Raw genomic sequence first — 14579 nt, forward strand, 5'->3', positions numbered from 1 at the left:
AATTAGGAGTTACCTAACCTTAATTAAGTCCTACGGAAGGTAGCCTCGATTAAGGCAGAAGATTACGAGGTAAATAAGGTATTAGATTCCGCTAGAACCGGAGAAGTTATTAAATATTTAATAAAGTAATAGGGATAACCGGTTAAGCGCTACTAAACTTAGGAACTATGGAAGTACTTTACTACCGAAGGGACGAAAGGAGCCGTTAAGTTATTCCATTAATAAAACCCTAATAAACCTATTAACCCTTAAAGTTTAGGCCCTTAATCCGCGCTTAGAAACGAGCTCCTCCGAAGAGGGGAGATAGTATTATACGGAAATGAAACCATGCTCTAATAATTAGGTCATAAAAAGGTTAGGAGGATAATATCGGACATTAAGGTTACCGGTTCGGCGACTTACCAAGGAAAGTCCTAGATAAGTTACGGATAGCTTCGGTATTAAGGTACTTAGGTACCAAGGTACGGAGGTACCTTAATGATATATTAGAACGAGAAAGGCACTAGGAAACTTAAAGAAGGCAAGGACCTAAAAGACCTCCTATAGAATTATTAATTAAATTTGAACCTATTCCAAGCATATCCCCTTGTTACACTTCGAGAGGTTAATCGTAAGCATAATAGGAACATCACAGCGTTACCCCTGGCGAGGTGTGATACTCACGGAGACGATGTCAGCCTGAGGTTGGAACTTGCTCTATAGCCCGTATACGACACCACAGGACGGACTTATGGTTGTATTGGGCTTATTGTATGGTCGTCCAATATGGATAATGGTGAAGCAGGTAAAACCTGGTTCGAAAACGGAATGCATAGTTGTTTAACTATAGTGGGATAGATGAACTAGGACTTCCTGACTAATGCGCCTACCTTCTACTTTTAAGGATCGTTATATGAGTATAAGCTAGAGCAATGTTGCGAAATCTTTAATATCTCTAGAAGGCAACTCGATCTACGACACGGATCATTAGTTCAGGCAGATATAATGGGCGATAAAACATAGTTGCGTACCGAGAAGGAAGGAGGTTTTAATCCTGTCTTAGATCGACTCAATCACAATCTTATCATTCTGGTGCAATGACCTTTGTACCCTTGGTTAATGGTAGGGTAGAACCGACCTCCACTGCATAAGCAACCGACCACGTATTTAAACGGCCCCGGGTCTGTAACCGTAAGATCCGGTGGTTTCGTAACCGGTTCTTGACCAGCTAAACTATTAGATATGATAATAAAGTAGGAAGGGCCAATAATGCTATGTAATCTCAGCCCATAAAGTTCGATTTAAAGCAGATTGTTATTTAATGGAGTTTATATTATTTTCCTTGATAGGTACGAGCTAATTATATATTAAAGCCTCTCGTAGGCTAGTAGACTTTAGATTTTACATTCGGGTAAACATTTCTATAGGAGTAGCGAGACGTCAAAACCCTTTCGTTCTAGTTAAGAATATACTTACCTAGGGCGAGTCCGCTAGTTCTTTGTATGTTGACTCGTAAGGCGACTAATATGAAGAAATGATCTTGGGTCGCGGGGATTATAGGTGAGCGTAGTGATGGAAAGCAGATTATGTCCTCTTGCCTTGTTTTCGATATATGCTTTCGGTATTGATATACGTGGGGTATATAAATAGTGCCGGGGAGGGGTGCCGCGTGCCTTAAGATACGAGAAGTTATCTGGCGGTTTAATTTAAGCATTCTCTAATACAACTGAGGTATAGGATGATTAGTAGCGACATGTCGTCGAGCCCGCTAGTAACACATGGGGGTCTCCGGTCCGGAGAATCCGTAGATAAGTTCCCCCCACGGCGGAGTCGCTAAATCTGCGGTCTAACACTGCCAGGTAATAATGTAATATACTATGAAATAGCGTCCGACGAAGCACGGGGTCATTAACCCGGCTTAAGATTGTATATGGTTGGATTAGGAGCTCAACTTGCAGTCGTTATTTATGGCCTTCGTTTGCTGTCGAGCGCCGTGATTCACTAGCGAAGCGAAAATCAGATTCCCGCTGTCTTTAAATGCACTCGGAGACTTAGCTAGGTGCCCGGAGAGGTCCTTCTCCTTGTTATCCTTCTGTATCTTCGACTCGAAAACAGACTGCCCATTGCTAATTTTGATGACTTTTTGTTGCGGACGCTGGAAGGCTTTCTCTCCCTCGCTGTACATGAGAGGTATGGTGACGGAGAAAAGGCCGAGGAGGCAGTAACCTAGATTTGTTAGTCTCCGGCTGGCCCAAAACACCCTCCCTGCCAGTAATATGAATCTCGGCGACTTCGGGGATCAGTTCTCTCAGGCGGTACTTTCGGCCGAGGCGTTTCCATTCGCCGGAATAGAAGACAACTTCGATCGGAGCAATGAGCTCCCATGCAGGTTCAACGTGGACTGAATTACACACAATCGACGTTCTTGAAACTAACGGCTCTGTTTTAACTCGCCCTCGCGAAAGCTCCAAGAACCCGAGGTATCGGAGCCTGTTTCCAACGGGGCCGTTTCCCAGTCTACGGAGTAATTAGTCTAGTGCGGTTGGTAAGAGGGCGGACGAAGTGGCGAACGTACGGGAACATGAGAGGGACCTGAGCGTAGTTCTGGGATTCTATTCTTGACTGAGACGTTACTTCGACAGGGATTAGTGAATTTAACGGAGCAGTTCTAGGCTAGCTCGATACCCAACACTTGAACCTGGTCTTGGTTAGGTATGTTCATTAGTCGCCATCGTACATGCATACTGATCGAAGTTGGCCATCTATTGCTTTTTTGATCATCTAAACTAACCAGCTGCCTTGCCAAGTTCGGTATACATATATTTACCACAGGTATAGGTGTTTGAACTGACCTGTAGGGTAAGTGTATTATGCAAGTAATATTTAAGACAATCGGGGTTGGGTCGACAAGCTAGCTCTCTGGACCACCATGTTGTTCTATGTCGGCACTCCCTGACGGTCAAAATGGACGAAATTACAAAGGTGTCTCGTAGGAAGCTATATAATAACCCCAGTCCTCCAAATTGGAATTAAGGTGTCTACGTCCTCCTGTTACGGAAAATGGTAGGTGAGCTCTAAACCAACAAGACACCGATCATCGATCCGCCTCCGTCGCGACCTCGCTATCAGTGAGCCTTTGGGATTCCTCGAAGTCCTTGCCGGCGTGCCAACGGTTATCGTGTTTACGAAAGACCCCGAAAAACGCCGCGCCGCTAAAGATCATGGTACCGGCCAACGCTGAGTACATAATCACCAGCCAGGGGTCCCTCGACACGGGGCCGAGGGCCATACCGAGCGCTGCTCCCAACGCCGCGGTGAATTGCTCGAAAGACTTCACGAGGGCTTTCATGTTGGTCGACGCCTCGGCGTACGCGAATTCGTTGAGAGCCACGAAGCCAAAGATCTCGCCGAGCGCGATGAAGAAGTGGAACGGGAGCTGGAGCCAGACGCTGACCTCGTTGGGCCGATACCGGACCTCGCTGCCGGCGGCGGTGCCAACGATGCCGGCCTCGCAGGCCAGCGGGTGCGAGTAGCACGGTCCGCGGCTGTAGATGATGTGCTGGACGCCGGCCGCGTAGGCCATTGCCATCGCCATCAGGACAAAGGAGAGCGCCATCCTGGCGATCGGGCCGAACAAGATACGGCGGCGCGAGAGGTACGGGAAGAGGACGTTCTGGATGGCGGGGTTGAAAATGATGTACAGGATAGCGTTCATGGACTGGACCGTGTCGTTGGATATACCCGACAGCTCCATCTGGTTGGCCTGCGAGATGATGTTGTTCATCGTCTGGTTGAAGCACAGGTAGAAGACGGCGAAGCAGACGACCACGCGGCAGGCCCGCAAGCCGCGGCGGATCTCTTGGACGAACTCAGACGTCCACGGAACCGCCCGGTGAGCTGGGCCATCTGGGGCGCCGGTTCGGCGGCTGACAGGTGGAACTTGGCTCGGGCCGCGACCCCGAGAACCCGGGCTGTGTGAGGTAACACATTCCCTTGAGCGGAAAGTTTTGCTGGGAACAAGGTTAATAAAGGTGAGATCAGAGCAGGTCATACGAAGACGCAGCGTACTCAGACGACCGTTCAGTAGCACGAAAGGTATCACAGAGGCGCTTAAGAAGCACAAGGGGAGTAAGTACGCCGCCCAGAACCCGATGTTCTTCTCCATGTTGGTCGTGGCAAGGGTAGCTAGCGCAGCGATATTGACCATCCTATCACGATAGTTAGCAGTTAGAGCCCGAAACCAACCCGCAAGCATTCTACCACTGACCAATAAAAGTAATTGAATACATATTGTATCGTAAGCTTTGGGTCCGTGACAACCAGCTCCCCTTTTTTGTTGCGGATTACTTTAGGAGTCGTCTCCGGTATTTGGTCCCCTAGATACTAGTTCAGTGACATACACTTCGCGATGCCAGTGCTGGTACCAACCTAGGAAAGGAAATATAACTGCTGAAGTGCCCCCCTGCCCTAGACCTATAAGAACCATGGCAACGACCAATGCAGGGTTTAACGACCACAGGGTACTGAATTGGGGGAAACTCTTTCGAATTGAGGCGGGTTTTCAGGTCCTCGACACTTTGCATCCGGAGGGCGACAACGTCTACGCTCGGCTCGATTTCTCGCGACCGAAATTTATCAGCTGAAATGACGAAAGACTCCGATGGCGAGGTCGGGAACCCGAGCCTCTCGCAAGCTCAGGCAACCCCGACCATACGCTTATTGCTGATGGTGGTAATGCCGCGTATTGGCCTTCCGTAGCCACGGATGGCGTCGACGAGGCGGTCTACGAAGCCATCATCGGGGTCGAGATTTGCCGCGATGAACCCCTCTCGTACATGATCCCACCTCGAGTCTTGTAGCCAGTGTCCTTCTTTGTCGATGACCACGACAACAATACCTAGCACCGAAGCAGCATTCCAGATACGCTCGCTGTGGTCCATATTGTATCTCCCTCTCACGTAAGCGATCCGTTTCAAAGGAGGGCAAGAAGGGGAAATCCATGGGAATGATAGGCGAGTGTCGAGCTCCGCCTCTGTCCTGGCTAAAGCACAGAAGTCTCTGACCGCTACTGCGCCTACAGCATGTGAGAGTATCTCTGTGAGCAGTGGCAGCGGACGAATATTTTCAGGATTTAGGTCGGTGGCGCGACTGATGCTTTGTCGGGGTGTAAGAAAACTCTTCGCTATAGCAACGTCATCAAAGCCAGCCAGACGCTGTTGTATGAAGTCGGAGTGAACGCAGAAGCCTGAGCTGTCGGGAAGAATAAACTTGGCTGAGACGGTGTTATCCCGCGCTCCGGCCTCCTCCACACGTTGTAGACTTTCGATTACGAAGCTACCCCATGGCGAAGTACTGTCTAATCGAATCGGGTCTGCTTCTGAATCATTGTAATCGCCGATTTCAAATAAGGAATTTGTCTTGTCATAGTCTGAGTCTGGCTGCCTCACCACCAAATCCAGAGTCTGACAGTGGCGCCGCGCAGAGCTAGTGTTGATTCCCCAATACGCCGGATAACGGCCTACAACACAGTAAGCAAGGGGACAGGATGAATTCTAATATACCACGTCGTACGTACACATATTTCCTAGTATATTGGCTGTAAGTACGCAGACATACGCCATCTTCGCCGTGATGGGTTGATGACCGCACCCTGGGTGGTGAGTCCTAAGAACCCGCAACCGAAAAGAAATAGGGGAAAGGGGGCTTGGCTCAATGATATGAACTCGTGGAAGACAATCATGCCCCTTCAGCCCTACTTAACGACGGATTATGACCATCACACCCATTGATCCCATTTAACTAACGTTCCTCCGAAAGGAGGGGATGCCGGCTTAACTGCCGTTGTATGTGCAACATCGTCCTGCCGCTGTCTGCATACGGCGAATCCTTTCCGCCCAGGTTACATAGCACTCGCCCGCCTACCCCATGCTCGACTGAGTTGGCGGTAATGTCACATTACCGTAATGCGAGTTCCTCTCACCAACGGAAAATGAAGAAGAGCGGCCTGATACTCGACCTGATGCTCTCCCTGCCTCTCCGGCGCGTCTCTCTTTTATGCGCAGGCGCCACCTGCGCCCCCGACGCTTCACTCTCCAACTTCAGGGTGCGAAGGTAAAGGGTCCCAATATTCCCACGTACGACTTGGGTCTTTACTAATCGGGGACAGGAACGTCGACAGGCCCGTACTTCTATCGTAGGATTCCTTTGAGCAAGCAAGTCTCTTCCCGCCACCGCCGGGCAAGTTGACGACGAAGTTTGGGGTCATGAACCCCGCTATCGAGCCGCGGATTGCTGCCTCAAGCGCCAGGATCTCCTGCAGCGGCGTCCGCATGTCCTCGATCCCGCGGACCATGTCGCACTGGAAAACGTAATACTGTGTCATGGTAAGCAAGCCGTCCGCGGCCATCCTAGTAGATGGCGAGTTAAGGGCGCATTTTCCAATCTTACTGGCTGGACGTTGAGTGACGAAAGCTGCGCGATCAACGATTTCATAGTGTCGACGTCGTTGTTGACACCGTTTAGAAGCACAGTCTGGTTTCTTACTGTGACGCCTTCTTCAAATAGCCTCTGGGCTGCCAGTCTCGTGACCCAGGTAATCTCGTTGGGGTGGTTGAAATGTGTGTGGAGAGCGACACCCTTCCCCAATTTCCTGCCTCGATGGGAGAGGTCGATGACAGCGCCGGCCCAGTCGTCGTCCGGGTCGATGAATCTGCTTGGACAAATGGCAAGCCCTTTGCTCGCGATCCGGATTCGCTCGATATGAGGAATCCCGAGCAGACGCATCCCTATCATTCGTATTTGGTCTGGGCTGAGCGTATAGAGGTCTCCGCCAGAGACGAGGATGTCCCGAAGAGCCGGCGTACGCTCGATGTAATCAAACATGGCCTCCCATCGTTTTTGGATGGGCAGGAACCTGGTTTTACTAACCTCCTCCGTATCCGCCCCAACACTGTACGATCGCGTGCAATTCCGACAATATACAGGACACACCGAACTTGCTAATCGTGAGGCGATCAGCACTCACTCAGTAACCAAAATGTTGTTCCCATACCGAGAAAAACGGCCCGGTCCGGATATCTGTGAATAACCCCCTTTACCGGGGAGTCGCCCGTCTCGTTAAGAGAGTCAAGACTCAGCTTCGGATGGTCCGGTCGAATTCGAGACCCCAAGGGTATGAACTGACGTGCGAGGGGATCACGAAGCGGGTCTGCCCAATCAATTAGACTAAGTATATAGGGAGTAATCTTGACGGCCATAGTAGACCGCCGGGTTCCGGACTTGATGTCTTCGATGAGCTCGGCAGCTGTCTCGGGACCCTTGCCGTCATAGCCGTTCCGGGGCAGAACATCAGGGACAACATCTTTCATGAACAAGGACAGCTGGCGAGTATTCTGCACCGTATTGTTTACCTGAACAGTATGAGAGGATCCCTGGCTCCGGGGCTACACAGCGGTTCACCTTACCTGCCATATATAACTTAGGAAAGCATCTTCGCTCACGTTTGACCAGATAGGTATTCTCTTCCAGTAGGGATGGCGCGCCGTTGCCGACTCCTTACATACCGAAAGACAACGCTGAGCGCGACAAGTTTTGAATGTATGGGCGACGTCGCGGGAACTGATTTGGAAGCACGGCAGCCCCCCTTTCTGTCTTCCGACTAGAGCCCGTGCTCGCGAGTACATCGCAACCAAACGACTGGTCTCGAGTCGCGCCGCGATAAACCAGGGACAGGCTTAAGAACGGGAGTAGGGACTGTTGATGAGTTGTTCCACTCTACGAGTGCCTGCGAGATATTTGTAGGACGCGGGGACTGGCTCGGCGAATATACTATGCCCGATTGCTGGTGATCTTAACTCTCCAACCCAGCACAACCCCCCGAGAGCCTCCTTCTGGGCTCCCTCAGCGGATACACCAAGGGCGGGGTCGACTGTAGATCCTACCGCATCCTACATATAGGTATGATATGAAGTGCCCGAGCATCTGCATCTAGGTTGCACTGGCGGAGGTATCGTCATAATACTGTATGCAGCGCTGTTCGTTTAGGGGCGCCTAAGGGCAAGGCTTCGCCGGGGCAGGAATGCTATTGGGTACAAGGTCCAATGTGTTTCAATACACGCTCACACCAAAACGCTATTAATGGAGCTGCGCATAGGTCGGCAAAGGGGGAAAGGAGGACGTGGCAAGAAGCAATGCCTGGCCAATATAGTATCATCTTGCTCATGCTAAGGTGCGTGTGCCATCCAGCCCTTCACGTGCCCAAGACGACCATTACCGATAGGCTTGGCCAGAGCATCGTCTCATCAAGAGATGCCGTGTCTGGGAGCCTATGCCATCATTATAGTGCCAAGCGGCGTACTGTCGACCGTCTTCATCCCGTGGAATCGTCTAAAACATAGGTTGAAAAATAGGGGCTAAACGAATGGCCCCTAGTAATAAAGGGCTGTCATACCCTATAGCGAATTTTTGCTAGGGTTTTTATTAACAGGTAATCCCAACATGTAACGTCACTACGGAAGAAGGCGTGTATTACCTGTTGGCCCAGGGGTGCCGAATACCTCTGACGCATCCGCCACAACTACATCCACATCCCGCTGTTGGTGTATCACACTGGCTGTTAGCTCCCTCGTACTAGCATAGTCGCTATTGACGCCGCCTTCGATTTCGTTATAAGTAGTTGTGGAGAGTCCTATCCCTCGTAACGATGGCTCAAACTTCTGGGACGGCCCGCTAGAACTCTTGTTCGATGTCCCCCAAGGACGAAGCTCGATGCGGCGGTTATTAGAGGTGTAGTTTCTCGGTATGCCCGAGTCGATCAGACTGGATTGGAGACTATCGAAGAACGGCTTTATGGATGGGATGCAAGCTGTTATGATGCTAAGGTGCGTCGTGATTCTGTATCGAGTAAGTGCCTGGACCGGCATAGAGCCTAGGTAATGCTCACTGATTCCATAAGCTGGGGTACAGATAGTCCCCTACGATGCGTTAGTAATCATCTCAACACGCATATTTGAGAAGATAGAGACTTACAAGTAGGATCGTCTCCTGAAAAGTAGTGTTTCGTGGTGCTGAGCTGAACGCCGGCGGTGGCACATACGCTGCATCATAGGTAAGCGACGGACACGACACAAGCGGGAGCAAAACCACCATACGCGAGACGAGCCCAAAACAACCCTAGCACGATGAGGATCTTCTGCTTGCGCATCTGGACTTTCCATACGATGAGGGCGGGGAAGACGGCGAGGAAGAAATCGGTTGCAATGTTGATGATTCCGTGTGCGAATAACAGGGACCTCTGATAATCAAATATTAATTCCGCCCCTATCCCAGTTGCGTCGCGCAGTTCAACCGAGACTCACTTCGTCAACACACGCGCTGATATCGAAAATCCGCATAGGAACGCGGGCTCCGCACTGAAACGAGATGGAAAGGACGTCGGATATCCCCCACAAGCCGGTGAAGACGGCAAACCAGCGGAGGGCGGTTTTTATAATATTAGACGGGGTGATATGACTGATTAAGGCGGCTAACGAGAGCTTCGAGAGAACGAAAATAAAAACGGATAAGATTTCACTGGCAAAAATGGCCTGGTGGGGAATTACTATTCGGCCTGGTCCCTCTTCGCTCCCTCAGGCGCCATACCTGGAAATACGACCGGATCTGATCCTGATCGAGAGCGTCCCTATGCCTCCCCGATCCGTACTTGACCGACTCGGTAGCCGATATGCTCTGGCCGATAGCGACAGCCTATATATTATGCAGCAGCCAAGTCAGCATTCGGAAGTCCGTGACTTGCCGATTGGAATGGTCTCTGTACACACCAACGCGGCGACTATTAAACCATTATCCCACCCGAAGTAGCTGGACGTCCAGGTTCGTAGAGCGACACGGACGGCGACGAAAAGCACAGATATACAGGCGAAAACCCAAGTGGCAATGACGACATACGAGCCATGGTTGTCGTCGGTGATGACGCCGTAGGGCGGATACGTTCCGCCTTTGATGGGAAACTTGGACCGACTCAACGCCATGAACAAAGAGTAGCCAATCTGCCGAGGGCAAGGGGAGGGATAATCAAGGGAGAGACCCCATAAACGTAAGGGCGCGATGGTCTAGGTATGTATACTCGTTAGAACCCGGGGTCCCAAGAAGCCGGAACGTCGAGTTCCTAGGGGAGGAAAAAGAAAGAATAAGGAAAAAAAAGAGATGAGTAAAGGCCTTGCCGAAGATTGGGCATGGGGAAATGCTTATCACTGCTATTATCACCATCATCGTCGGTGAAGATATACAAATGTGACTGCTGAGATTCAACATGTGCAAAACACTGCAGTGCAACGGTGATAAACAGCGATAGCAGCGCCTCCGCATAGCGCGGTGTTCAGGTGAGATGTTCACGTACGGCCGGCTGGATACTGGGTGTCAAATGTTGATTGAAGCAAGCGATAAAATGCCCACCAGAGTAGTAGATGTCCTAGACTCCAAGCCAGCCTCGTCTTGCTCCCCTGCTAGGTATGTCTGGCTCAGATTGCGCCCTGATCTCAGGCCGTCGCCGCCCTGCAGGCTGGCACAGGGGGTGAGATCACCGAGCTGGGAACGATCAGCAGGCCAAATAGGTCAGTTCCTCGGGGGAGATGGGTGCTTTCGGGTCGCTATAATTCCCCGGCTACGGCGCCTATTCATATACCGAGATAACCTGGGCCTAGACCGGGCATCAAGGTAGCCATATCATAGGGGCACCTACCGTAGGGGGGATGTACCTATATTTGGACTGATAAGTCAGCAATTAAGCAATTCATCGGGCAACATGTGGGCACCTCGCCCACGCTCGCCGCAACGTGCACATCCATCCCGCCCACAACAACATTTCTGCATTCCCAACATCTCAGCGAAAGATGCCGAGGATGGGCCATGGCGCTGCCGACCACTCCGCCGATTGGTGTTGGAATGTGCGTATGCATGTACGTACATTCTACGGGAGCAGGTCACAGTGAGACAGCAGCCAGTCGCCTCTTTTGCCAGCACCCCAGGGCCTGTTTGCCATGCTCTTGGGCATCGAACTCGCTACCACATCCAACCATACGACAATCTCGCTGCCAACCAGGAGGCACAGTCTGCAACGTGACGAATCGTAACGGGAGCGTTTTCCGTGCTATGGCAATGCGTCTACGTGCTGATAGTGCCTATAGGCATGGCTGGAGAGGTCAGGATACTTCGGGGATTGACGCTCGAGGCCATGGGACTTCTCATTTATCCGCCCAAGGCGTCCAACACAAGGTGGGTGGTGCACAAGGGCGGGCAAGGCCAGGGCCATGAGTCGCAGCGTGCTCCTCGTACTACCGTAAGCAAAGGAAAGCAATATCCGATAATAGAGACCCCCTCTCGCCGTAAAACCAATCCGACCTCGCCCTCTTCCTCGACCCCCTACACCCCGCGACCCCCGCGCTCGCAGCAGGCGACGCCGGCGTGACCTGTCGAGTTCCTTTGACGGGGGGCGAAGGCGGCGCCGGTGTGGCTATGAAAGTATCTGCGAGACAATCTCTCATGATACGGCAGGTGGAGAGTCATCAGCAATCGGTTCTGTAGGGGGGCACCGAACCGGGGGTGAGAAGCCTGCCCGCGCGCTCGTGAATTTCCAAAGCTCAGAAGGAAGACGAGAATGACAGAAAAATAAAATAAAAGACAAGGAAAAGCGAATCGACTGCCAAATTAGGTGACGGTAACGTATCCCACGAGGCTACAGCCTGGCAACAAGTAACCACAGATCGCCGTGGCTCCCCATCCTGCGTACCGAAGTGCGACCGACCCCTGGGTTTGTTCGGTCTTCACGGGACAGGGAGCGGGAGAGAGAGAGGTCGACATACACGCCTCATATGGGTGAGGCTGGTTAATCGCAGAATTCTACGAGATCTCCTTTCGCAGACTGGGCATCGCCAGCAGCGATCTACCTAGGTAATTCATGACTTGAAGACTGTGAGCTTGCCTCTCACACGAACACGAGCACAAGAACGACCTCCTCCAACAATCCCACAGCGCATTGCCTCCTATCCGCCAAATCAGCAATCATAACGACGGCCACGGCGACGACATGAATGCGGCAAGACTCACGTCGGATCAGCTGCGTCAGCGCGTCCTGTCCAATACAGGAACAGACGGGCGTCTGCTGAACGCGGCGTTTGACCTCGATGCGAGGACGGTCGCCATCCTCAGCAAGCGACACCAGATCAGCGTACGTACCCCTTCTATAAACCAGAGTACCTAACAATCGACCTACCCCTGAGCGGACAGATACGATGCGAATAAACTAACTAACGCGCTGGGGGGTAGAAAAGCTTCGGCTTCACGTCGATGCTGAGCTTCTCCACGACCGTGCTCGTCTCGTGGGAGGCCTTCGCAGTGTGAGTAAGAGCGAGGTCGTCAAAGTGTCGACTTGTATGGTTTGCGTCTCTAGTTAACAGGCCAATTAGGACCTTTCAGGGTGGATTGATGAACGGCGGGCCTTCTACCCTAGTATACGGATTGATCTTCTCCTTCTTGGGATCCCTAGCTACGGCGGCCTCGCTGGCCGAAATGGCATCGATGTTCGTGTCACGTCGAGACTGCGCCTGAGTTTCCCTCGAGTCCGCGACGGCTGACCATATTCTCTCCAGTTCTCCCACCTCGGGAGGGCAGTATCACTGGGTGGCGCTATTAGCGCCGGCCCGTTTCGCGATCCTCTTCAGCTGGTTTGCCGGTTAGTCGCAGCTCTTCCCCTAGCCCATTTCTCAAATGTTTACGAAATATTTTCCTATGCCCCTCTCTCTCGACGTCCCCACGGCGAAGATTCTTACTGCCCCGTATAGGATGGATCACGGCGTTCATGCGAATCGCGGTAACGGCCAGCGTCGCATTCCTTGCGGCGACGATGATCCAGGGGCTCGTCATCTTGAACTACCAACAAACCTACCACCCGGAGCAATGGCACGGCACGCTGATGTACTGGGCCGTTACCCTCATCATCGTGTTCATCAACATATTTGGCATCCGGATCTTCCCCTACCTCGAGACCCTGGCCCTTATCCTCCACGTCATCTTCTTTTTCTGCATCCTCGTGCCCCTGGTGCACCTGGCTCCACGGAGCTCGTCTGAGTTCGTGTTCCGCTCGTTCGCGAACAATGGCGGTTGGAGTAGCGACGGCGTTTCGTGGTGCATTGGCCTCTTGACTTCTACGTACGCCTTCTCCGGCGTTGACGGTGCTTCGCATATGGGTGAGTGGTCGGATCCCCGCTACGAGGCGTCCCAACAAGCCCCCGGCGACTAATACGGCGCAGCCGAGGAAGTGGACAACGCGGCAGTTGTGGTTCCGAGGACCATGATATGGAGCATTATTATCAGTGGGGTGCTATGTTTCGGGATGAGCATAGCGATTCTTTTCTGTATCGGCGATGTGGACGCGGCCTTGAACACACCGACTGGATTTCCCATCATCGAGATCTTCTTCAACGCTACCAATTCGTACGCAGCGACCAACGCCATGGTTTCGGCATTGATCATATCTATATTCTTCTCCGCTCTGGGCCTTCTCGCCTCATCGTCTCGGCTCCTCTGGGCCTTTGCCCGCGACGATGGGCTACCGTTTCCACGTTACTTCTCACACGTAAGTTTGCCCAACCACACCCGAGTGCAAACCCGCATATCTTACCAGATATAAAAATGTACAGGTTGACAGTCGCTTCGGCATCCCGGTCCGCGCCGTCTTATGGAGTGCTGTCATCATCATGATCCTAGGATTAATCAACCTCGGGTCGACGACGGCGTTCAACGCGATGGTATCGCTTGCCCTGCTCGGGCAATACACAACCTACGTGCTACCGACCATCTTCATACTGGCACGACGCGTGCGCCCCGGGAAGAATATCCCTTTCGGCCCGTGGGAGCTGGGCCGGTGGGGGGTCCCGATCAACGTGTTCACCATCGCCTTCTCGTTCCTAACGATCGCGTTCAACGTCTTGCCGCCTTCTTTCCCCGTCAATGCGACGAATATGAACTACGCCGGCGTGGTGTTCGGGGCGGCGCTGATCATCTGTACCGCGTTGTGGTTCCTCATGGGGCAGAAACATTACGCCGGTCCAATAAAGGAGGTGATGCAGAACGGAAACATACGGTCAGCACTCCTGAACCGCGAGATCGCGCCTACACATAAGCATGACTCGAAATATGGAGCGGTCTAGATCTGGCATCGAGGACACAGGCGTGGGTATAGGCGACGATAGAATAAAATCATCACCGACTAGCTTTCCCCTGTCGATCCGTATTCTACTCTTATCTCCTCCTTCCGCACCGCGTACCCCATCTCAAGCGACCTATTTAAAGGAGCACTTGAGTATTCATTTAGTTGCTGAGCGGTATGGCAAGGTGACTGCCCTGGTACGCACCTCCGAGCACCCTCGAACACTTGTAGGCAGCCTACAGTGCCACCATATGGTATATAGTTATGGCCTCTCTTCGTCACAATACAGGAGGTTACATACCGAATACTCAGATACTATCTTTCGGTAGTCCCCATGCCGTCTGTATACACGAGAAACCCTGCAAGGACTGGCTCCACCGCACCACTAGGCATACCT

General features: G+C 52.1%; 4 protein-coding genes across 4 annotated transcripts; 1 reads left to right on the top strand and 3 right to left on the bottom strand.

Annotated features, from left to right (window-relative positions):
• Window positions 1-2837: 2837 nt before the first annotated feature.
• GGS23DRAFT_359846 (oligopeptide transporter) lies at window positions 2838-3986 on the bottom strand. Its single transcript, XM_051513236.1, has one exon. The coding sequence runs from the start codon at window positions 3761-3763 to the stop codon at window positions 3074-3076; it is 690 nt and encodes a 229-aa protein (XP_051374624.1). The 5' UTR covers window positions 3764-3986; the 3' UTR covers window positions 2838-3073.
• A 2078-nt stretch (window positions 3987-6064) lies between these two features.
• On the bottom strand, window positions 6065-7346 carry GGS23DRAFT_603390 (kama family protein; the record flags this gene model as incomplete). Its single annotated transcript, XM_051519469.1, has 3 exons — window positions 6065-6352; window positions 6427-6977; window positions 7031-7346. The coding sequence occupies 3 exons, from the start codon at window positions 7344-7346 to the stop codon at window positions 6065-6067; spliced, it is 1155 nt and encodes a 384-aa protein (XP_051374625.1).
• Window positions 7347-7967: 621 nt separating this feature from the next.
• On the bottom strand, window positions 7968-10624 carry GGS23DRAFT_359852 (uncharacterized protein). The gene is made up of 8 exons (XM_051513237.1): window positions 10376-10624; window positions 9798-10088; window positions 9619-9723; window positions 9336-9563; window positions 9129-9271; window positions 9007-9074; window positions 8921-8951; window positions 7968-8871 (listed from the first exon to the last, which is right to left on the bottom strand). The coding sequence occupies exons 2-8, from the start codon at window positions 10005-10007 to the stop codon at window positions 8487-8489; spliced, it is 1170 nt and encodes a 389-aa protein (XP_051374626.1). The 5' UTR covers window positions 10008-10088; window positions 10376-10624; the 3' UTR covers window positions 7968-8486.
• A 1437-nt stretch (window positions 10625-12061) lies between these two features.
• On the top strand, window positions 12062-14183 carry GGS23DRAFT_603391 (putative amino acid permease; the record flags this gene model as incomplete). Its single annotated transcript, XM_051519470.1, has 7 exons — window positions 12062-12202; window positions 12301-12371; window positions 12441-12554; window positions 12624-12706; window positions 12816-13220; window positions 13284-13609; window positions 13674-14183. 7 exons carry the CDS (start codon window positions 12062-12064, stop codon window positions 14181-14183), a joined length of 1650 nt encoding a protein of 549 aa, XP_051374627.1.
• Between the last annotated feature and the right edge of the window lie 396 nt (window positions 14184-14579).

This window comes from Durotheca rogersii, assembly GCF_024521655.1.
Source record: "Durotheca rogersii strain YMJ 92031201 chromosome Unknown GGS23scaffold_4, whole genome shotgun sequence".
NCBI classification, from domain to species: Eukaryota; Fungi; Ascomycota; class Sordariomycetes; order Xylariales; family Xylariaceae; genus Durotheca; species Durotheca rogersii.

Excerpts from the sequence above, each read along its gene's own strand:
- GGS23DRAFT_359846 (XM_051513236.1), bottom strand. The coding sequence starts at position 3,763 with ATGAACAACATCATCTCGCAGGCCAACCAGATGGAGCTGTCGGGTATA.
- GGS23DRAFT_359852 (XM_051513237.1), bottom strand. The coding sequence starts at position 10,007 with ATGGCGTTGAGTCGGTCCAAGTTTCCCATCAAAGGCGGAACGTATCCG. Across the intron at positions 9,724-9,797 it reads GTTTAATAGTCGCCGCGTTG|GCTGTCGCTATCGGCCAGAG; the intron begins GTGTGTACAGAG and ends CATAATATATAG. Across the intron at positions 8,952-9,006 it reads TTCAGGAGACGATCCTACTT|GGGACTATCTGTACCCCAGC; the intron begins GTAAGTCTCTAT and ends AACGCATCGTAG.